This window comes from Hippocampus bargibanti, linkage group LG05, assembly GCF_051943395.1.
Source record: "Hippocampus bargibanti isolate YZ-2025 linkage group LG05, ASM5194339v1, whole genome shotgun sequence".
Lineage (NCBI taxonomy): Eukaryota > Metazoa > Chordata > Actinopteri > Syngnathiformes > Syngnathidae > Hippocampus > Hippocampus bargibanti.
This window is the reverse complement of record NC_142738.1, coordinates 1,765,001-1,790,000: the sequence shown is the minus strand read 5'-3', so window position 1 is coordinate 1,790,000 and position 25,000 is coordinate 1,765,001. Positions and strand designations below refer to the sequence as shown.

At 39.9% G+C, this 25,000-nt stretch overlaps 1 protein-coding gene across 2 annotated transcripts in view; it reads right to left on the bottom strand.

The window, feature by feature from the left end:
• Positions 1-25,000, bottom strand: part of fbln1 (fibulin 1) — a 40,709-nt gene that overhangs the window by 11,824 nt on the left and 3,885 nt on the right. Inside the window, exons 2-16 of one of the 2 annotated variants that reach the window (XM_088996520.1) lie at positions 23,471-23,579; positions 22,166-22,295; positions 21,263-21,422; positions 20,525-20,587; positions 20,346-20,432; positions 19,090-19,227; positions 18,887-19,024; positions 18,591-18,734; positions 17,041-17,166; positions 16,837-16,962; positions 15,812-15,931; positions 15,593-15,724; positions 14,869-14,992; positions 5,271-5,416; positions 4,593-4,733 (exon numbers count right to left, since the gene is read on the bottom strand). In XM_088996520.1, coding sequence (XP_088852646.1) covers positions 4,593-4,733; positions 5,271-5,416; positions 14,869-14,992; positions 15,593-15,724; positions 15,812-15,931; positions 16,837-16,962; positions 17,041-17,166; positions 18,591-18,734; positions 18,887-19,024; positions 19,090-19,227; positions 20,346-20,432; positions 20,525-20,587; positions 21,263-21,422; positions 22,166-22,295; positions 23,471-23,579 — 1,884 coding nt within the window. Of the gene's footprint in view, positions 1-4,592; positions 4,734-5,270; positions 5,417-11,491; positions 12,977-14,868; positions 14,993-15,592; positions 15,725-15,811; positions 15,932-16,836; positions 16,963-17,040; positions 17,167-18,590; positions 18,735-18,886; positions 19,025-19,089; positions 19,228-20,345; positions 20,433-20,524; positions 20,588-21,262; positions 21,423-22,165; positions 22,296-23,470; positions 23,580-25,000 lie in introns of those variants that run through there. The other variant, XM_088996521.1, reaches the window with a different exon arrangement.

Below are 25,000 nucleotides of genomic sequence, written 5' to 3'. Positions count from 1 at the left end.
AGCCTTTGAAAGGCTCCGTTTTTATGTGAGCAATGAATCCCGAGAATTTCTAATCGCCTCTACCTTGGCATACAAACTACTTTTCGGGATACACATGGAGCGCCACAATGAGTGATGTGTCGTTCGCGAACGAGCTCTTTCTCCTAAGAAAATGGCAGCCGACTCATTTTTGTCCTCTATTCCCCGCCCCCAGTCTTCGGTTAATGCCACGTGATTGGTCAAGAACACAGCAGTGAGGGGAGGTGGTTTAAGCACTGAAGAGACAGGCAGCCGACAGAGAGAGTGAGAAAATGGATTTCAGCTTTGATAGTTCAAAGGTAGAGTGTAGACTGCAAGGTTAAAATTCCCATCAAACAGACTCTACAAATAACCCGCACAAGCCACCTGTACACTTGATGCAAAAAGTTATCAACCCAGCTAAACAGAACACAATTGATGAGGAACTAGGTAAAAGTATCGCAGACAAAGCACCTACAAAGGATCATTCCTCAAGATGGTGAAAGAAGAAGACTACGTTCCTCATCAAGTGTTTATAATGCTGATGAAAGCCGGCCATTCCATCAAGCCATCAACGACCATCACAAAGGTAAATAAAACGACTTTATTATACGGTACAGTTTATTTCTTGAATTGTAATACCGTAGCACATTTATTATACATAAAATAAGATATCTTTTGTGTAGTTTTAAGGCTTCGAAAATTACAAAGTAGAAAATTATGTTTTATGGGGAGCTGGGAACGGATTATTCTCATTTTAATGGTTTCCTATGGGAAATTATTTTTTTGCGATACACACTTTTCGCCTTACACACTGTCTGGGAACCAATAAAGTTTATAAGGCAAGGTATCACTGTACTGGAAACTGAACTTCCTTAGGCGACCATGTTTCATACGGTGCGCCATCTGCACGCCTGAATGCCAGCTTTCCAAATCAAAGCAAAATCCACGTGTTTTTTTTTTTTTCTCGCGATGGGCAACTGGTGTCAACATGCGAGAGCTGCATTAAATAAACGTCCGACGGGGGCCCCCCGCGCACAAACGGCCCCTTTTCATGTGGTCATCACTTTAAGTGCTCTAATGCTCAGTGAGACACTGAGGCCTAGCTCGCCTGGGTGACACGGAACAATACATCCAACCGCATAAAACGAAGTGCCCAGGATGACTTCTTTTCCACTTGTTTTTTTTTCTCTATTGAATACAAATCTTCGGCGTTACCGCAAATGTAAAACACTAGCTGGGATGATCACATCGCTAAGAGACAACGCCTTGAAGAGACTTGCAGCACTTGTTAAAACAAATAGTGCAACTTATAAAGTGAAGTTTGAACTTTTATAACGTTGTTGGAGTTCCGATAATTTCGGAAGGAGCTAATTTCGACCCAATTTTTAACCTCAGTAAGGAGAATGAACGACTTGGTTCAATGAAATCAGAGCTAACTAGGTACAATGCCAATTGTGTTAGCACTCAATGGTAGAGATAGTGTTGTTCACCATTTCAGTTTTCCTGATTTAAATTTGGGGGGGGGCGCTAATGTATTTTAATGTGTGTATCTGGGAAAATTGTGAGATAGTCAATTCTACCCCTGTAGCATGCCATTAGCGAGCTAGCTAGATACGCCCGAACATTAGTCTCCGGATTCTGCGATTCCTGATTTTTATTTGGGGGGGGGGGGGGGCTACTAACGTATTTTAATGAGTGTGTATCTGGGAAAATTGTGAGATAGTCAATTCTACCCCTGTAGCATGTCATTAGCTAGCTAGCTAGGCCCGAACATTCATCACCGGATGCTGCGATTTACAGAACACATCAGTATCACTATTAGTTTTCTGTGAACGGGACACAAATGGGTCCCAAAAGCTGAAATAATAATAATCGTAATAATAATAATAATACATTTCATTTATAAGCGCCTTTCAAACCTCTCAATGTCACAGGATAAATTTTTCTGTGGGTGAGCAGCGGCAGCCACATGCCCCATCGTCACTCAATTCGGAATAACTCAAATCGATAGAAGGCTAGCCACCTAATAGATAGCTAATATGTAGCTAGCTAGATAGCCCGTCATCTAGCTCGATAATTAATAGATAGCAAATGCCTAGGAACTAAATGTGTTACAATGAAAGATGCCTGTAGAGGGAGTCGTTGAACACAACGTACTTCAACGCCGGCTAATGCAGTGCTCCGTCTTAAGCCCGCTAGCGCACATCTGTTTCTTCACAAGTGTACAAGACAGATACATAGTTGTGTGAAGCCACAATAGAGCTCCGACCAGTCAAATTCTCTCAAGACAGATGTGCACGCTGACAGGCCGACCCTTCTATCCATCCATCAAGGGGCGAGGAAGGCCTTCCACTACCCGGGGGCCTTGCAACTGAGCGCACAAAAGCAAAACAAACAATGTTCTTAGCAATGTGTCATCCTTGGCCTCGCAGCAGCTTCGTCCTTAAGAGGCCACGGTTTGCTTGAACAGATGGGAGAAAGAAAGGCGACATCCTTAAAGCGCATCGAAAATGAATGGCAAATGTGCGATGCTATCCAATACAAATTGACACGATGGAAAGAATAGTTTTGCGAAAAAAGGGATAATGAAGTACATAAATTCTTGCGGTGCTGTGAACGCCGATGCCAAATATTTGCTGACACAAACGAGTCTTTGTCTAACTTGCGCCACCGGCCGCTATGAGAGGACCCAAGTCTGATGGCAAGACGACCGCGATGACAGTCATGGGATGCCGCCACACCGCAGCAACCGTAACGACCCGGTATCACATCCACAATTTTGCTTTTGTCCCTTCTTAATATGCCCGTGAGACTTGGATTTCGAGAAAAGACAGGGCGGAAAATTTCCAAAAGCAATCCAAAATTCAGGGAATTGACTACGGCACTGCTAGCGCAGGCGCTTAAAAGCCAGGAAAAGTCCAGTCAACATGTTATGCTAACATTCAGCATTAAAAAAAAAGGGCTTTGGGAGAATTCTACCCGTACCACCAAGCTTTGGAAAAGAGCTACTGACCTGCAGGAAATTTCTCTCCGGGCGCTAATTTGCCAACCTGATCTGAAATGAGAGGCTGCTCATAACTACAACGCATCAGTCTCATGTGTACAACTCAAGACCAGGGCCAGATTTTTTTCTAAAATCCTTGCCAAAATTGTTTAGGGTTGGGGTTCATGTTCGACTTGGTGTTCGGGTCAGGGTTCAGGTTAGCGTTGGTCATTGAGGCTTGCTAAAATCTCTCCCAAAATTGTTTAGGGTTGGGGTTCAGGTTCGAGTTGGTGTTCGGGTTGAGGTTAGGGTTCAGGTTAGGGTTCAGGTTAGGTTCAGGTTAGGGTTGGTCATTGATGTTTGCTAAAATCCTTGCCAAAATTGTTTAGGGTTCGGGTTGGGGTTCAGGTTCGACTTGGTGTTCGGGTCAGGGTTCAGGTTAGGGTTGGTCATTGAGGCTTGCTAAAATCCCTCCCAAAATTGTTTAGGGTTGGGGTTCAGGTTCGAGTTGGTGTTCGGGTTGAGGTTAGGGTTCAGGTTAGGGTTCAGGTTAGTGTTGGTCATTGATGTTTGCTAAAATCCTTGCCAAAATAGTTTAGGGTTCGGGTTGGGGTTCAGGTTCGACTTGTTGTTCGGGTCAGGGTTCAGGTTAGGGTTCAGGTTCGAGTTGGTGTTTGGGTTAGGGTTCAGGTTAGGGTTCAGGTTAGGGTTCAGGTTAGGGTTGTTCGTTGATGCTTGCTAAAATCCCTCCCAAAATTGTTTAGGATTAGGGTTGGGGTTGATGATTGGTGCGTACTAAAATTCCTTCCAAAATTTGAAACTTTCTTTTGGAATAAATAAGAGTGTAACTGTATTTTTTTCTTGTTACCATTCCCCATATTACCGTAATTGGTGAATAGATCATTTTTATTGACTTCTTAAATGTTTTTCAGTGATAAAAATCCTCCAAGAAAAACTGTAACCAAAATCTTGCTAAAATCAAAGCTGTTGGTGGTCTTATTTCAGTCTGAATGATAAGTGGACCTCAATGAAAAAGCAATTAGATGGTAGCATTTATTCAGTCACTGCCAGATGATGTGTCCATTCCAGTGCCAGGGTTGAGCAGCGGCAGCCACACGCGCCAGCGTTCACTCAACCCGGAAGTAACTCAAATAGATAGAAAGCTAGCTAGCTAGTTCATACATAGCTAATAGATAACCAAGCTATCTAGCTCGCTAGAGATCACATTTACTGAACTTAAAACCATATTCACTCATTCCTAGCTATCTAGCTAGGTAGCTAGATAATGTCTTCTATCGGTACCCTCTATCGTTATCTGTAACTAATCAAAAGTAATATCCGAGTAATATATCGGTGGTGGCTAAAATGGCGGACATAGTCCTTTATGACCGAAACTAACATTGAAAAAAGGGAAATTCTGCCCCCTTGTGGAACGTAAAAAAAACATTGGCAGGAGCCCTGACCAGTGCTTTATCAACACCCAAGCATTGAAATACAACACCTGAACGAATTCGGAAATGCCACTCTATGTCATATTTTCAATTCCCGAATAAATTTGTGAATGGCAGCGAATGAGCTAACGCTAAGGTATAGAAAATGTGTCACTCACCCACATAAAGTCCGTTCTCCACCCGCTTGATGATGTCAAAGGCATCGTCCACGTTGCCGTCCACGATTGTAAACTTGACGTCGTAGCTGCCCAAGCGGTACGAGCTGTAAGCTGGTACGGTGGTTCTTAGGAAAACAATCTCTGTAGCACAAAAAAATAATCATAAAAAAATTGGGGTCTGTTGAACAAGTGGTCACAAGAACGTTCCAAAGACCGCCAGCATGTCCCCCTCTTGTATTTAATGAGAAATAATAATAATAATAATACATTTAATTTATAAGCGCCATTCAAAACTCTCAAGGTCACTTTACAGACTCAGGATAAGTTTTTCTGTGGGTGAGCAGCGGCAGCCACAAGCGCCAGCGTTCACGCAACCCGGAAGTAACTCAAATAGATAGAAAGCGAGCTAGCTAGCTAATAGATAGCTATCTAGGCATCGGTAACTCATATAGATAGAAAGCGAGCTAGCTAGCTAATAGATAGCTAATAGATAGCTATGGCATTCATCTAGGCATCTTCTTTATTTAAGATTAGATAAGATATTATAATATTACATATCAATATTTGCATTTTGCACACAATGCATTTTGGGTACTTTTTTTTCGTCTGAAAAAAAGTACGCTACTCTCGGTACGCTGCAGTTTTAATCGGATATTTTCAAGGCGGAGCAGTTTGTACCTTCGGGCCTCATAAACTCTCTGAAGGTGGGCAGAGAGATGAAAGTGTGGGACACCGAGTGCGTGTCATCCAGGATGCAGGCGACGTCGTTGGGCTGGCATGACTTGATGCATCGTATGGGGTCGGAACGTTCGAGCCGTGACGATCTGGAGGACAAGACAAATATATGAACCAAAACGCACACACACACATGTCCACCTAAGTCCATGAAAAGGTTTCTTCAGCCGTCATCTGTACTTCTTTCAAGGTGTCGGAAGTTTCGCTCCTCATCCGAAAAGCGTCGTCAGCGAACTAAAATTGTGCTGGTAGCTCTGGCGCTATATATATCCCTAATGGAGAAAGGTCCATCGCCCTGACTTTTCTTTGACTTTTGTGACATTAAGTGTATTGGCTATCTAGCTAGCTATTAGCTGTATAGCTATATATATGGCTAGCTATCTATTAGCTATCTACTAGTTGGCTGGCTTCCTTTCTATCTATTTAGCTATCTATTAGCTTTATAGCTATCTGGGTGGCTGGTTATCTAGGTAGCTATCTGTTGGCTATCTATAAGCTATCTTTTGGGATGTGTTGAGAATTCTTCTCTGATTGACGCATTGTGTCATTTTTAGCCTTGTAGCTTAAAAACATATTTTACAATAATACAATTATATAAATCTAAGCTCTCTTTTTGCTACCTATCTAGCTTGCTCGAACTATTTGCCCACCAGCTCTATTTGCTATCTAGCTGGCTAGTTATCGCTCTAGCGAGCTATTAGCTATCTATTAGCTAGCGGGTTAGCTTTCTATCTATTCGAGTTACTTTTGGGTTGAGTGAAATCTGGCACATGTGGCTGCCGCTGCTCACCCACATAAAAAAACTGATGACTGTAAAGTGACCTTGAGAGTTTTGTAAGCCGCTTAGAAATGAAATGTATTATTATTATTATTATTATTATTACAAGTAGTAGTAGTAGTAGTAGTAGTATTACTGGCTGGCTAGCTAGCTAGCTTACTATCTATTTACTTCCGGGTTGAGCGAATGCTGGCAGGTGTGGCTGGCTATCATTTGGCTATCTAGCTGGCTGGTTGGGTATCTGTTAGCTATCCAGCTGGCCGGCTATCTATTAGGTAGCTGGCTCGTCAGCTAGCTATCTATTAGCTCGCTAGCTAGTTAGCTACCTATCTACTAGCTATCTATTAGCTCGCTAGCTAGTTAGCTAGCTATTTATTAGCATGCTAGCTAGCCAGCTATACTATCTATTCGCTATCTGGTAGCTAGCTAGCTAGTTTTCTATCTATTTGAGTTATTTCTGGGTTGAGTGAACGCTGGGGCATGTGGCTGCCGCTGCTCACCCACAGAAAAACTTATCCTGTGACTGTAAAGTGACCTTGAGAGTTTTTAAAGGCGCTTACAAATGAAAAGTATTATTATTATTATTATTATTATTATTATTATTATTATTATTATTGTTATTAGTTCTTTAACCGTGTCAGTTTATCTTGGTTTTATATTTCTATCGCTTTCCCAAATGGCATTCTGCTTGACATGAGTTCCTTTGTACAGACTTCCTCCCAATGAATAAGTTTCAACCAGCTTACATGATACTGCATCAAATATGACAAAAAAAAAACACATTTCAAATTTGATTATGAAGGAAAACAAAAAAAGAGGCTTTTGCAGCTGTCGATGTACGAGATGAATGATGACAGTCACGAAGAATGGCCGACAAGAATATTTGGAATCTTCACATCCTTGTAATCTCTCGGAGGGGGAAAATTTATGGGTAAAAGGGAGTGTTTCCAAAGCCTCCCAAAATTGTGACAGACAACTCGCCGGCCTCTTTCCAAACGTTACTCTCATCTTATTATTTCAAGCTTTGTTTATCACGCAAGCTAATCAGTGACACGTCAGATTGGGATGGAACGGAGCGAAGCTAATGCCACCTGATGTCATCTTCGGGATATCTTTGTTGGAGAAAAGAAAGTCTTAAATACAATGACACCTCAGCTTACAAACTTATTTGATTCCCAGAAAGTGTGTGTAAAGCAAAAAGTTTGTCTGCCAAATATTTATTTCCAATAGGAAACCATTAAAAATGAGAATAATCCGTTCCCGGGTACCCATAAAACATACTTTTCTATGAAAACGAAGCCTTAAAACTATATAAAATATACATTATTTTATGTATAATAAATGTGATATTGTATTGTAATGAAAGAAATAAACTGTACATTTAAGAAGTCAATAAAAATGATCTATTTACCAATTGTTACGGGAATGCGGGGATTGGTAACAGGAAAAGGATTAGTTTCATTCTTTTTTTTTCCAAATGAGAAGAACGGGCCTCTCTGGAGCATGGATGGAAGCTCTTTTTGAGGCGGCAAGAAGAAATAATAATAATAATACATTTCATTTATAAGCGCATTTCAAAACTCTCAAGGACACTTTACAGTCACAGGATATTTTCTCTGCAGGCGAGCTGTGGCAGCCACACGCGCCAGCGTTCACTCAACCCAGAAGTCACTCAAATAGATAGAAAGCTAGCTAGCTAATAGCTAGCTAACAGTTAGCTAGCTAATAGCTAGCTAGGCCTTCACTCAACCCGGAAGTAACTCAAATAGCTAGAAAGCTAGCTACCTCATAGATAGATAACAGATAGCTAGCTAGGCCTTCACTCAACTCGGAAGCAACTCATATAGAAAGCTAGCTAGCTAATAGATAGATAGATAGATAGATAGCTAATAGATAGCTATCTAGCTAGATAACTTCTTATTTCATTCCGGTTTTTCCTTTCAGGGGTCGCCACGGCGAATCAGTATCCTCCATCTTCAGAGGTTCGATTTGCAGCTATATAGCTAACAGCCAGATAGCTAGCTAGCTAGATAACTTCGTATTTTCCTTTCGTTTTTTCCTTTCAGGGGTCGCCACAGCGAATATAGCTAACAGCCAGATAGCTAGCTAGCTAGATAACTTCGTATTTTCCTTTCGTTTTTTCCTTTCAGGGGTCGCCACAGCGAATCAGTATCCTCCATCTTCAGAGGTTCGATTTGCAGCTATATAGCTAACAGCCAGATAGCTAGCTAGCTACATAGTTTCTTCTTCTTTTCCGAAATTAGCACCGCATTCAAGTTTGTTTTTGTAAACAAAGACAGTTGAAAAGTATGCTAGACACCATAGTATTTCCATCTGTGTAAGCTCTCAGTCTTACAGGAGTGGTCCATCGATGAAAAGGTTTCTTCAGCCGTCATCTGTACTTCTTTGAAGGTGTCTGATGTTTCGCTTCTTATCCAAGAGGCATCGTCAGCGAACTAAACATTTTTGCTGGTAGCTTCTCCTGACTGATTACCCCTATTTTCCTGCCTGATGAGGTCTATGACTGGCCTAATTGCCCCATTTGCTCTGGTATCCCCTCATCACCATATCTAAGCATATGTGGGCTAAGAAGTCTGTTGTAATAACGATCCAAATTAAACCTCACCCCACCGTGGCGATTTAGTGAAGGGTTTTGCTCTTTTATGAAAATAGCTTCTTTTACTCCCCTTTCAAACCATCTATTTTCTTTCGTTAAGATTTTAACCTTACAGTCGTCAAATGATTGGTTGCTAGCTTTTAGCTAGTAACTCAAAAAGATAGAAATCTAGCTAGCTGGCTAGTAGAACGCTAGCTAGCTAATAGATAGCTGTTTGTCCACATGCTCACGTGCTTTTGTATGACTGAGCCTGTATTCCCGCTTTTTTAACATGGAAACTCCCCCAATACTTGCAGACCAGAAAGAAAAACAAGATTTTCTTGGATGGAACTCCTCTGGTCAAGCCTCAGACCTTTTTTTTTTTTCTTTTATTATTTTTTTGGGTAAATATTATTTATAGCTGCTAAGTTGATAACGTCCCAACACAAACATGGCGGGGGCATCATTCATTTGACCGCAAATTGTCCAGATCCCAGAGTCCTATAACTCAAAAGTCAAAGCGGAAGCCATTAAAAAAAAATGTCCAGTTCACCACTAGGTTCTTATTTTAAGGATATCCCCCTTGCTCCCTTTCGGAAACAAGGACATGATGCGTGACAGCATCTGAACGTATATTTTTTAGAAGTCATGTTGACTGTCGATGACAAACTACTGCGGTATGCTACTAACCAGCACGTATTTATAGTGAGAATTCCAAAACAGTTATTTCAGCCTTTTATGCGAACCTGTTACCTGATAACATATACCGTAATAAACTTTTCAAAAAGTTTTACTCATTAAAACATAATATGAGTCGAAAGTACCAGTTGAAACTAGTCCCCGTATGTTTTCATGGTTCTCAACTCATTCACTGCCATTCACAAATTTATTCGGGTCTTATTTTTTCATGCTTGGATGCCGATGAAGAGCTGGTCAGACCTCTGGCAATGTTTTTTCTTTTCCACAAGGGGGCGGCATTTCCCTTTTTTCCATGTTAGTGCTTTAGCTGTTGTTATAGCGCTATATAAACCAATATGTATGTATTGCATTGTATTTTGGACAGCCGCCCTCATTTCAAGCTCACATAACTCCAGATCCATATCATTTTTCATTTTTTTCAAGATGGCGCCGCGAGAGTGGCTGCCTTTTCAGCAGCTCCTGTATTTTGTTTTTCTACTTCTTTCTTTCCTTCCGTCTTCCTTTCATAACTTTGCTGCTGTGAAATGTAAATGTTTTCCACTGTGAGACAAATAATAATAATAATAATAATAATAATAATAATAATAATAATAATAATAATAATAATAATGATAATAATAATAATAATAAATTTAATTTCTAAGCGGCTTTCAAAATCTTAAGGACACATTACAGTCTCAAGATTTTTTTTTTACCTAATCCAATTATCATTATCATTATGATTATTCTTATTATTAGTATTAGTATTAGTATTAGTAGTAGTAGTAGTAGTAGTAGTAGTATTGTTGTTGTTGTTGTTTTTATGTAACTTCCGGGTTGTCACGGTTTGCACGGTGGTGCTGGCACTTGCGGATCCCAAAAAGCAGGCAGGCAGGAGGGAGGAGCAGGTTGTACTTGAGAAATTGTACGAAAATAAAGTCAACAGGAACACAATCTAAAACATCAAAGTATTTCAAACAGAAAAATACAAAGTATCAAATAAAGACCAAGAGTAAAAGTCTGCCAAGATTAAACAAACACATTCACAACATACAATGCATACAAAATGCATACAATTGCATACAATGACCCGACACCGAATGGTCGTGCCGGGAGTCCTTCTATCTGTCACTGATTGGGAACGACCAGCACATGCGAGGCTGCAGGCAGGGCCGACAGCGCCACCCATTGGTCGCCAACCAGATCATGACCCGGGTTAAGTGACCGCTGGCGCGTGTAGCTGCCGCTGTTCACCCGCAGAAAAAATATCCTATGACTGTAAAGTGTCCTTGAGAGTTTTGAAAGGCGCTTAGAAATGAAATTATTATTATTATTATTATTATTATCACTTTTGATTTTATTCTGTATTTTAAGACAGTCTTATGATGTCAACTATTGTGTTAGCTCATCTCACTAGCCGCTAGCTAACATCCGTCCATTTTACTTGTGATTTTTAATCACAGGGTAGTTTTTGGATATACAGGGTATATTTTTAAACCATGATTTAAATGTTAAACTCGTGCGACTCTTAAAAGAGCGCCAAATAATTATTTGGCAGTTTAATGAATGTTTCGTTTCCAGAACGTTCATTTATGCTGACGTGCTTGAATAGCAGATCTTTTATTTTATTTTATTTCTTTTTTTTATATGATGAGCGATGATGTCTGTCATTTTACCTCGTCGCTTCACTTAGCTGGGTTTAATTTAATCCGTCGTCATTACAAAGGAGCGCACTTATTTTTGTTTTATGAAAAAAAATGGGGATGGGGGGAGATGCACGCTAAGCCAACACATACAGCATCAAGTATGATCAATCATCAAGACGTTTAACACGCAACCCACACTCCGTGTGTTTTTCACTCAACAAAGCCAAACTGTTTTGGGATTTTATCCTGGCCTGGTGCGACACCTAGCGGCGATCGCCATGCTCTGCTTCCAACAAGAGGATTAAAAAAAAAATCTTCGAACTTTTTTTTTTTCTCAGACAACTGCGGTTTTATTCTTAAAATGTAAAAAAAAAATTCTGGCAAGCTACAAGTTCTTATATATATATATATATATATATATATATATATATATATATATATATATATATATATATATATATATATATATATATATATATATATATATCGCAAATCCATTCTGTCAGCCATATTCCGATTTTCTACTAGTTCTAGTCCAAAGTACAGTGATACCTTGGCTTACGAACTTAATTGGTTCCCAGACAGAGTGTGTAAGGCAAAAAGTGTGTATCCCAAAAATCTATTTCCCTTAGGAAACCATTAAAATGAGAATAATCCGTTCCCAGGTCCCCATAAAACATAATTTTCTACTTTCTAATTTTCTAAGGATTAAAACGACACAAAATATACCTTATATTATGTATAAGAAATGTGCTATGGTATTATAATTAAAGAAAAAAACTGTACTGTATAATAAAGTTGTTTTATTGACCTTTGTGATGGTCGTTGATGGCTTGATGGAATGAAGTGGCCGGTTTCATCAGCATTAAACACTTGATGAGGAACGTAGCCTTCTTCTTTCACCATCCTGAAGAATGATCCCTTGTAGGTGCTTTCTCTGTGATAATTTTACCTAGTTCCTCATCAATTGTGTTCTGTTTTGCTGGGTTGATAGTTTTTTTGCATCAATAATAACAATAATACATTGAATTTCTAAGCGACTCTCAAGGTCACTTTACAGTCACAGGATCAGTTTTTCTGTGGGTGAGCAGCGGCAGCCAAATGCGACTGTACAGATGGCTTGTGTGAGTTGTTTGTGGAGCCTGATTGATGGGGTATTTTATCCTTGCAGTCTACACTCTGCCTATCAAAGTTGAAACTCTGTCATTGTCATCTGCCTGTCTCTTTAATGCTTAAACCACCCCCCCTTCACTGCTGCGTTCTTGACCAATCACGTGGCTTTAACCGAAAACTGGGGGCGGGAAATAGAGGACAAAAACAGTCGGTTGCCATTTTGTTGTTAGAAGAACGGGCTCGTTCGAGAACGACACATCACGGCATACGAAACGGCCTACGAAAAAGTTCGTATGCCAAGGTAAAATTTTCATTAATGTAACGTTGGTAAACCGAAAAGTTCGTAAGCCAAGGGGTTCGTAAACCGAGGTATCACTGTATTGATATTCTACAAACACGACTTCATTCTCCGCCCACATCGCACCAAAAATCACCGTCGCCAGCAAACCTTGGCCCTCATTCCAGCAACGGGTCGTAAACAACGCGAGGCTCTTCCTGGGTGACAAACACCAACACTTTGGCCAAATACGTGCTAAGCGTGCCGTAGCGACGCAGTCGCAGCTCCACCGACAACTCAAAGTCCCGCGGGCCGTCCAAAAGGCGCGCCACGGACATGACGCCGCCGCCGGCGACTTGCTCCGCCTTGAAGAAGCCGCCCTCGTTACCCGAAGTGATGGCGATGCCGATGTCGTCGCCCGCTACCGTGTGGGAGGGGCCCATGCGGAAGATGTTGGTGAAGGCGGGGATGTTGGTGGGGAAGGTGAGGTGGTAGTAGGTTATTCTCAGCGGCATGGCCGGGCACTCGATAGACTCATTGCAAAGCAAGCGTTCGCATCGACTGCAAAGAGAGAGAAAAAGACGGGTGGGATGGAGTTGAGGGGGCGGGGGGGTCACAGGGAAGGATAGAACATAACAAGCAGAGTGAAAGAGAGAGAGAGAGAGACCACGTGAATTCAATGTGTCGTGCATGGCATGCAGTGGAGTGGGCAGCCTTGCACCACAGAGGGGTTCAGGTTGGGCTCATGCAGGCTTCTTACAGGAAAAACAGGATCAACTCCAAAACTTTAGGGAACCCCTAATTTGTGTCTGTTTTCATTCAGCTTTTTTTAACACATGCTAACTGTGTGGTGAAGCTCACTGCATAGTTAAAAATATATATTTTAAATATGATTTTGGATCCAAAAAAAAGGGGGACGCGCCACCATGCTGAAAGCTGTTTAGTAAACATGCTTAAAGGCACTTCAAGGATATGATTTCAAATTTGGTTGTGATTATTTTCATGTATTTTTTGCTCCAAACGAACGTTAACCACAAATCAGTTGTTAGCCAGCGTTTGTACGAAACTAGCACATTTGATTTTGCGTGTTTATTCCTCACTGACTAGCCTTCAAAAATGATTACAAATCTGTGTGTCTGTCTGTCTCTCTAGCTAACTAGCTATCTACACAGCTAGCTAGCTATCTGCCTAGCTACCTACCTATTTGGTTGTGATTATTTGTTTTTCTACTCCAAACGAACGTCAACAACAAATCAGTTGTTAGCCAGCGTTTGTCAGAAGCTAGCTAAACATTTGATTTTGCGTGTTTATTCCTCACTGACTAGCCTTCAAAAATGATTACAAATCTGTGTGTCTGTCTGTCTCTCTAGCTAACTAGCTATCTACACAGCTAGCTAGCTAGCTATCTACCTAGCTAGCTACCTATTTGGTTGTGATTATTTGTTTTTCTACTCCGAACGAACGTCAACAACAAATCAGTTTGTTAGCCAGCGTTTGTCAGAAGCTAGCTAAACATTTGATTTTGCGTGTTTATTCCTCACTGACTAGCCTTCAAAAATGATTACAAATCTGTGTGTCTGTCTGTCTCTCTAGCTAACTAGCTATCTACACGGCTAGCTAGCTATCTACCTAGCTAGCTACCTATTTGGTTGTGATTATTTTGTTTTTATACTCCAAACGAACGTCAACAACAAATCAGTTGTTAGCCAGCGTTTGTCAGAAGCTAGCTAAACATTTGATTTCACGTGTTTATTCCTCACTGACTAGCCTTCAAAAATGATTACAAATCTGTGTGTCTGTCTGTCTCTCTAGCTAACTAGCTATCTACACAGCTAGCTAGCTAGCTATCTACCTAGCTAGCTACCTATTTGGTTGTGATTATTTGTTTTTCTACTCCGAACGAACGTCAACAACAAATCAGTTTGTTAGCCAGCGTTTGTCAGAAGCTAGCTAAACATTTGATTTTGCGTGTTTATTCCTCACTGACTAGCCTTCAAAAATGATTACAAATCTGTGTGTCTGTCTGTCTCTCTAGCTAACTAGCTATCTACACGGCTAGCTAGCTATCTACCTAGCTAGCTACCTATTTGGTTGTGATTATTTGTTTTTCTACTCCAAACGAACGTCAACAACAAATGAGTTGTTAGCCAGCGTTTGTCAGAAGCTAGCTAAACATTTGATTTTGCGTGTTTATTCCTCACTGACTAGCCTTCAAAAATGATTATGAATGTGTGTGTCTGTCTATTTAACTAGCTAGCCAGCTGGCTAGCTAGTTAGATAGAGCTTTCAGTGCGCCGTTTCTCGCTATCATGTTCGGTACGCAAGGGCAGAAATGTCACTGGTCCACTGCAGCTTTCAAAACCCCATTTGTCTGAACACTAAACGCCATTAGTTACACCTTCAAGCGATCAATAATCCCCGTCGGAATGAATTTCAAACATTTTGACACTTACGTTTCTCCGACTTTGCGGTAGTTGTTCGGACAATCGAAGGACAGGCAACGGAATCCACCTTGCACATTGAAGCAACTCTGGTTCTCTGCGCACGTGTGCGTACCTGCCGCGCATTCGTCAATATCTACAAGAAAAAAAAAAAAAAATATAAAAATAATAATAATACATTTCATTTATAAGTGCTGTGGGTGAGCAGCGGCAGCCACACGCGCTAGCGTTCACTCAACCCAGAAGTCACATAAAGTAAACAAAACTAAATAACAAATAATATGACAACGCAGTCATTCATTCTTCAGCACTTTATGTACCCTCTTTGTGACATGAAGCAGTAAAACAAGAGCGACGAGCAAAAGCAAGAACACAATTTAGCTTAATGCTAACACACAATTGGAAACACCATTAGCACGCTACTTAATAGCATAATTAAAGCAAAAGCAAGAACACCATTTAGCTTAATGCTAACACACAATTGGAAACACCATTAGCACGCTACTTAATAGCATATGGGAAGTAAAGGTCTCATGCTTTTACATTCAGATATGTAAAACAAGAGCGATATTAAAGCAAAAGCAAAAAAAGATTTTAGCTTAATGCTAACACACAATGGAAAATGCCATAGGCACGCTACTTCATAGCATATGGGAAGTAAATTTCTCATGCTTTCAGCATCGGATATGTAAAATAAGAATAGGTAGTGCCCATTTGTTTATTTATTTGAATTGACCTTGGCAGCTGCGTCCGTTGGGCGCTAAGGTGTAGCCGCTAACGGGGCAGGAACAGTGGAAGCTTCCGGGCGTGTTGTGGCAACGGTAGGAGCAGATGTGGCCCCCCGTGGGCAAAGCGCATTCATCTATGTCTATAAAAATAAAAGACAGAGCATCTTTAGAAGGTTTCAAATGCTTGTTTTGCGATGCGCATATTGACTCATGTAATTTTTTTTTACCTTCGCACGTGACGCCGTCTGTGTCGCTGAGCTGGTAACCACGGCGACAGTAGCATTGGTATGAGCCGTACACGTTGGCGCATTCTTGACTGCACGGGTTACTCTCGCACTCGTTTAAGTCTAGCCAAGAACAAAGATGCCGACGTGAGCAATGTCGAGGTGTGTGGAGGAAATACAAAATGGCTTTCGTGTCGTGAGTGGTCCTTTGAGGTCATTGATAACAAATCAATATGATAATCGGCAAGTCGATCAACCCATAGAAGGTAGATGGCTGGCTAGCTAGGTAGATGGCTAGGTAGATAGAAAAAAGGCTAGCTAGCTAGCTAGGTATCTAGTTAGATAGATGGCTAACTAGCTAAGTAGATGGCTAGGTAGATAGGTAGAATGCTAGCTAGGTAGATGGTTAGCTAGCCAGGTAGATAGCTAGCTAGATAGATACTAGCTAGCTAGGTAGATGGCTAGGTAGATAGAAAAAAGGCTAGCTAGCTAGCTAGGTATCTAGTTAGATAGATGGCTAACTAGCTAAGTAGATGGCTAGGTAGATAGGTAGATGGCTAGCTAGGTAGGTAGGTAGATTGCTAGCTAGCTAGTTAGATGGCTCATTAACTGGATGGCTAGCTAGTTAGCTAGCTAGATAGATGGCTAGCTAGCTGGGTGGCTAGCTAGTTAGATGGATGGATGGCTAGCTATATGTACGGATGGCTAGCTAGCTGGATGGATAGATAGATAGCTAGCTAGCTGGATAACTAGCTAGCTAGATAGATGGACGGATGGCTAGCTAGCTCGATAAAAATTGTCATACAATGTAGAACTGCATTAATGTCCTGACAGTAGAATATTATTTATATTATCTTTTGAAAAATCATAAATTTTTTGGACCAAATTTATACCTCAAATTTTTTTATGTAATTATTTGTCAACTGTGCCTTTGCCAAAAAAAAAATGTCCATCAAAGGTCGTCACTAACATTTTTTCCAACCTTGTGATATATCTATAAAACCGGATCAATCAATAGCTGCGATTACCATCACAGTTCCTGCCATCCCTGGACAGTTTAAATCCATTGGTGCAGCTGCACTTGTAGGACCCCGGCGTGTTGTCACACTTGTGTGCACAGAGGCGTCCGGGGTGGTGCCTGCATTCGTTAAGATCTACAACCAAACACATGTAGCGGTCATGCGTGTTATTGGCTGACGTCGTCCAATGGCGGTCTTCGCTTCATGCCTTACCTTCACACAAGCGAGTGATGCTATTGAAATTGTAGCCGTTGTCACACTGGCAGTGGTACGAACCCATTGTGTTGATGCAGCCGTGACCCGCGCAAACCGTTTCGGGACCTTTGCACTCGTCAATGTCTAGAATATCAAAAATGACATGTCATCGCATTATAGCGTGAGCTAATATAACCTTGAAATAGAATCTCTGATTTTTATTTTGGGTTTTTTTTCTGTCTTATAGAAAAATCAAAGGACGCTGACGTGCAAAATAAGTTTTGCTCCTCAAAGTACACATTAGTAGGACGACCTTTGAACTTGAGAAACGGCTTAAAAAACAATGCCTGACAACGGACGCCCGACTCAATGTAAGCATGGAGCCGCTAATGTCGAATAAACATTTTTTGACTGGCAAAATATATTTGCATGTATGTTTAATAATAATAATAATAATAATAATAAATATACATTTAATTTCGAAGCACCTTTAAAAACTCTCAAGGAGACTTTACAGTCACGGGAGGTACTTGCTGACTCAATGCTGAAAAAACCCCCTCATATTCAGTGATATATATTTCTATTTATAATTGTAAATTATTTTTTGTAATCTATTTGTGATTGTCTTTTATTTATTATAGTAGCTATGCTTGTCTGTGACTGTAAAAAAAAAAAAAAATATATATATATATATATAATATTATTTTAGATTTATTTAGGGATAGATATTTTTAGGGATATAAATGTCACTTAATAAATATAAATAAATAAAATATAATACTATAATAAATAAAAAAAGGTAAATCAATAAATCAATAAAAATACATTATAATATACAGTATATAAATAATTATAAATTATATATATATATATATATATATATATTTGTTGGAGATATAAATGTTACTTTATAAATCTCACACATATATAGTATATAAATAATAATAAATTATATATATATATATATATATATATATATATATATATATATATATATATATATATATATATATATAAAGAGAGAGAGAGATAGATATAGATATGTATATACAGTAAAGTCTCGTTATATCGATATTCAAGGGAGTCCGAAAAAATATCGATATAACCGGGACTATCGATATATCCGACCCTGTTTGCATGTAATTTTCTCCATGCGTGCATAGAAATAGTATCGATATAACCGGGACTATTGATATATCCGATATCGATATAACGAGACTTTACTGTATATAAAGAGAGAGAGAGATAGATATAGATATGTATATATATATAGATATGTATATATATGGATAGATAGATATGCATATATCTATATATATATCTACATTTATATATATATATATATATATATAGATAGATAGATAGATAGATAGATAGATAGATAGATAGATATATAGATAGATAGATAGATAGATAGATAGATACCGGTTCAAAACAAATAAAATCTGAGATTTTACATTCAAACGTCACGTCAAATATATTTGAACATACTCATCCAAAATGCATTAGCACGCTTAGGGACAACTCCAAGACATTGTTAATTCGGCAGAGGGCGATCAGGGTCCTACCGATGCAGCGCGTGCCGTCGTCGTTGAGATGGTAGCCCCTTCCGCAGTTGACGGAGTTCCTCTGGCAGGTATACGAGCCCGCTGTGTTAATGCATAGCTGCCCCCTTTGACATGGGGCCGCCTGGCTAACGCATTCGTTGATGTCTGCCAAGTAGACACACAAATTAAAGGACAACAGACAACTCCGGACAATTGCGTCCATAATTTGTAAAATGACTTCTACTGAGCGCATATTAAAGCTATATTTGACCTTTTAAGACTCAACAAAATCAAAATCAATGCACTTCAACACTCACCAATGCATTTTCCCAGTGCATCCTGAATGAAACCAGCACCGCATTTAACCTTGGGTAGACAACGGAACGACCCCTGCGTGTTTTGGCATTCAAGCTCTCTGCCGCAATTATGGATGTTGGTCTCGCACTCGTCAATGTCTGAAGAGATGAACATTTCAAAAAAATAAAATCATATCAAAGTGACCGTCGTCTGTATAACAGACCTTTGCAGTTGTTGGCGTCCGTCAGTTCGTAGCCTGTTCCGCAGCTGACCTCTCGCTGGCAGCGGAACGAACCCTCGGTGTTGATGCAGCGTTCGCCCAATCGGCAGTTGCTGGCGCCTAGCAAACACTCGTTGATGTCTGTTGGATGACATGAGGAGGAGCTTAAAAATGACAATCCAAATAAAACAATAAAAAAAAAGAATCTATCACATCAGGATAACACGAAACCTTAACCAAAATTTATATTTATTTATTTATTTAGTGGTTTATTTAGTGGTTTATTTATTATTTATTATTCATATTTTTTTTTATTTTTTATATATAATATATATTTTTTATATATATATTATATATATTTTTATATATATTATATATTTTTTTAAATATTTAGTCATGTGTTTATTCATTTATTATTTATTATTTATTATTCATATATATATATTTTTGATTGTTGATTATATTTAGTCATGTGTTTATTTATTTAGTTATTTGTTTATTTTTTTTTATTTATTTATTTATTTAGCTAGCTAGCTACCTAGCTGGCGATCTACTTGCTATCCATTTGCTATCTATTTGCTATCTAATAGCTATCTGGCTAGCTGGGTGGTTATTTTGCTAGGTATTTATTAGCTATATGGCTATCTTGCTAGTTAGATAACTGTCTAGCTGGCTATTTATTAGCTATCTAGATGGCTACCTGGCTGTCTCTCCATTAGCTATCTATTTGCTATCTATTAGCTAACGAGCTTTCTATCTATTTGAGTTACTTCTGGGTTGAGTGAACGCTGGCACATGTGGCTGCTGCTTCTTACCCGCAGAAAAACCAATCGTGTGACTGTAAAGTGACCTTGAGAGTTTTGAAAGGCGCTTATAAATGAAATGTGTAATTATCATTATTATTAATAAACTCAAGTGCTTTGTTCGCCGCCATCTTGTGGCCTGCTTAAGCAATTACAAAACAGTTACTCGCAGATATCGGGATCGATCGGTCTGGTCTCTCTGTCCCCACTAAAAACAAATACAGTAAAGTCTCGTTATATCGATATTCAAGGGAGTCCGAAAAAATATCGATATAACCGGGACTATCGATATATCCGACCCTGTTTGCATGTAATTTTCTCAGTGCGTGCATAGAAATAGTATCGATATAACCGGGACTATCGATATATCCGATATCGATATAATGAGACTTTACTGTATCACTGTCATTTAATATCTTCAGATGATTTTCATAATTGATGAAACAAGATTCTTACCCTCACAGTTCTTTCCATCCGGTTTCAGTTTGTAGCCTTTGAAGCAACCGCAGGTATCATTACTCACGCAATTATGAGCGCATTGACCTATGGGAAAAAAATAAATAAAATCATATTTGGTAGTAGTCTATTAGGCTATTGAGTTATTAAAATAAAATCGGGAAATAATTATACCGTACCATGACACTCATCACTCAATACCGAGTTGTCTCCGGTGTCTGTCGTTCCGTCTGTGTTTGGTACTGCGAGAGAAGAAGCTTTTTTTTAATGACTTAATGGGAACTCAGCTGCAAAAATATCAACAAACTTTTGGTCTGGCCTCTCTGCGCTGCGTGGGTTTTCTCCGGGTGCTCCGGTTTCCTCCCAAATACCAAAAACATGCATGGCAGGCTGATTGGACACTCCAAATTGTCTCTAAGTGAGAGTGGATGGTTGTTTGTCTCTGTATGCCCTGTGATTGTCTGGCAACCAGTTCAGGGTGTCCACCGCCTAGTACCCGAAAACAGCTTGGATAGGCTCCAGCAACCCTAATGAGGATGAAGTGGTCCGGAAAATGGATAGATGGATGTTTGCGCAACCCAAATCAGTACTACTCTGTTTCGTCTCCCAACCGCAAAAAAATGTAATGACATAGATCCATAATTCATGTCAAGTCTATTCCACTGTTACTTTTCATTGGCCTGAAATTCATATCTGTCCTTTAGATGTGAAGTTACCCATATCATCAATAGCATCCACTTCCCCATCCGATTCAGACCAGATGGGAAGCTCCTGCATTCACATCAATGACCCTTACCAGCCACTAGAGAGCAGTATCGTACCACAACTCTGATCCATCCAGACCCATCTTCGATTTGCGACATTGTAAGTTCACTCCCTACCCGCCTGAGTGACAGGTTATTTTATTTGTTACCCACGTTCGGTCTGCCCCGTGGATGCCGTCTGATTATCGGGCGCTCCGTCCACGCAGCAGGCGCGGTAGACCAGGCTGCACTGGTAGCCTAAAGACAAGCTGTGGTCGCAGGGAAGACCTTGTTCCTGGCCCGTCTTCCCCAAGAGGCAGCAGTCGCAGCACATCTGAGACACACAAATACAGGAACCTGAATCTGTGTGTGTGTGTCTGTCTGTCTTTCTGTCTAGCTATTTAGCAAGATACCTAGCTAGCTATCTAGCTAGTTACCTATCTACTTATACCCACTCCAACACTCACCCACCTCCACCCAACCTACCTACTACCTACCTATCTACTTATACACACCCTAACACTCCGCCCACCTACCTACCTACCTACCTACCTACTACAGTGGGACCTTGGCTTACGAACTTAATTGGTTCCCAGACAGAGTGTGTAAGGCGAAAAGTGTGTATCCCAAAAAATAATTTCCCATAGGGAACCATTAAAATAAGAATAATCCGTTCCCAGGTCCCCATAAAACACAATTTTCTACTTTCTAATTTTCTAAGCCTTAAAACTACACAAAATATACCTTATTTTATGTATAATAATTGAGGACTAGAGGACAAAAACAGTCGGCTGCCATTTTGTTGTGAGAAGAACGGGCTCGTTCGCGAACGACACATCACTCATTGAGGCAGCTCCGTGTCCGAAAAAAGTTTGTATGCTAAGGTCAAGTTCGTATGCCAAAGTAAAATTTTCATAAATGTAACGTTCGTAAACCGAAAAGTTCGTAAGCCAAGGGGTTCGTAAACCGAGGTATCACTGTTCTGTAATAGGGAGAAGCGTTGAGTGGTTTCTATGCTCGCTGAACAAGTCTCAGACCCCCATTTAGGTCATTGTGTCTTTCCTAACTTGCACAGACCTTGGTGGTCTTGGTCTCGCAGGTGTTGGAGAATAAGGAATCACATGCTCCTTGTTCTTTGGCCACGGTAATACCGGTGGTGCACATGTTGTCTTCGAGCACCGCGACGCAGCATTGCTCTTGAACCGTCCTGTTGGGGAGAAAATAAATAAATAAATAAATAAATAATAAATCTGGACACTCCTGTCACGATCTGGTTGGCGACCAACGGGTGGCGCTATCAACCCCACCTGCACCTGCACAGGTGTTGGTCGTTCCAATCAGTGGCAGTTAAAAGGACTCCCGGCAAGACCATTCGTTGTCGGGTCATTGTACGTGTTTGCTTCACCCTGTCAGATTTTGTTCCTGCTGATTTTATTTAATACAATTTGTCAGTCACACCCTGCTGCTCCCTCTTGCCTGCTTTTTTTTGGGATCCACCACCATCACCGCCTTGCAAACCGTGACAACTCCAGACATCATTTTTTTATTTTTTTTTGGGGGGGGGGGGCTGGCTTTAAATCTTTCCCTGAATCCATCTGCGCAAGTCTTTACTCATCCACAAACCAGAATCTGAATCAGAATCATCTTTATTGGCCAAGTATGTAGAACGCACAAGGAATTTGTTTCCGGTGGAACACGCTGCGCGAGTATCATCATCAGAAAAATGAGGCAATATACAGTTAGATTTTGAGAGTTAAAGGCGACGCGGGAAGAAGCTGTTTAAATGTCTGCTGGATTTGGTAGCGCATGGATCGGTAGCGCCTTCCCGAGGGGGGAGTTGCTGGAAAAGGTGGTGGGCAGGGTGCGGAGGGTCCAGTATGACTTCCACGAAAACATTTTTTGTTCCCGCGAGTCTTTGGACAGGGTGACTAACAGTTTCCATGATTAAAAAAGACACTGGAAGATGAATGAATGAATGAATGAATGAATGAATGAATGAATGAATGAATTGTACAGGAACTGGAGTGTTGGTTGATGGGTAAAATCCATCAAAACATCCCAAACAACAACGTCTCCTCACCCTTTCTTCACCCTTTCTGACTTCCTGTGACTCCATCTTCCGTCCACGTTGGCTTTCACCTTAAAGGTATTTCCGAATACTATAATCACGCCACTCATCCTTCTCTCCAATTATAGTCCGACCTTTGACCCCTGCCGGGCTATCATTTGGACACATTTTCAGGTCACATAAAGTGCTCCTCGGGTTACTAGTCGGCCCTTAATTAGCTCATCACGATGAGCCTGCAGGCTGGAGTTAATGTGCACTTTGATTTTGAAAATCAGCGAACGTGTCGAGATAGGACAGCGAAGGCCCGGTTTTACCTGCATGTCAGTGACTCGGAGATCAGTGGTAGGGTGGAACAGGCTTGGTTATCGTTGCCGCGGTTTTGGCCGTCTTTGCAGCAGTCCTCGACCGAGATCTGCTGAACTCCTGCGCATGAGAATAAACATTTGGGGTGTGTGGATGTTGAGTTAAGTCAAGTCGTTTTATATAATGTCCTTTGGAGGTGTGTGTGTGTGTGTGTGTGTGTGTGTGTGTGTGTGTGTGTGTGTGTGTGTGTGTGTGTGTGTGTGTGTGTGTGTGTGTGTGTGTGTGTGTGTGTGTGTGCGTGTGTAGGTTTAATATTGCATTTATGTATGTGTATTTATTCATGTATTTCTTTCTTTATTTATTTGTGTGTTTATGTATGCATTTATTTATGCGTTTATTTATTCATGTATTTATTTATTTCTGTATTTATTTATGTGTTTATTTATTCATTTACGTTTTTTACGTATTTATTTGTATTTATTTATTTGTTTTTATGTATTTATTTGTTTGTTCATTTCTGTATTTTTGTATTTGTTTATTTATGTATTTATGTTCTTATGTATTAATTTATGTATCTATTTATTTATTTATGTGTTTGTTTATGCGTTTATTTATGCATTTATTTATGCGTTTATTTATTTATTCATGTATTTATTTAATTATGTATTTATTTATGTGTTATGACCTTGAGAGTTTTGAAAGGCGCTTAGAAGTGAAATGTATTATTATTATTATTATTATTATGTATTTGTTTATATATGTATTTATGTATTATCTATTTATCTATTTGTCTAATCTAATGTATCTATTTATCAATGTATTTGCAATTAGAACTCATTCCCCACTTGAAATTTTACAATAAGCATCCGGTGAATCATTCATCTTCCTTGGGGAGCCTTGAAATTGTACCAGGATGTCGTTTTTTTTTTTTCTTATACAAGCATGCTATGATCATCCCACAGTTTGGTCAACAATCATCCATTGCGATCGTTCTCATGCCGGCGGTTTGCATAATTGCGTAAGTGTGTCGAGCTGCTCTGCCAAAAAAAACATCTTTCCACGTTTTGGCAGACTGACTGACTCGACATACTCATCCTGGCCTGTCTGCAGCCTCTAAGACTAACCAGCGTACCAAATTCCAAAACAATAACCACCCTTCCCCACCCGTCACTTTACAGTCACAGGATCAGACCATTCTGTGGGTGAGCAGCGGCAGCCACACGCGCCAGCGTTCACTCAACCCGGAAATAACTCAAATAGATAGAGAGCTAGTTCGCTAGCCAATCGATGACCAACAGATACCTATCTAGATAGCCAGCCAGCTAGATGGCTAAGAGATAGCAATAGCTAGTAAATGTTGATGATAATAATCATCATCATCATAATAATGATAATAATAATAAATAGAAACATAAATTAATAAGTAGATATAATAATATATTAAAAAAATATATATATAAATAAATAAAAATATCAATCCATAAATAGGTAGGTAGATACAAAATAAATAGGCAAATAAATTAATAAGTAGGTATATAAAT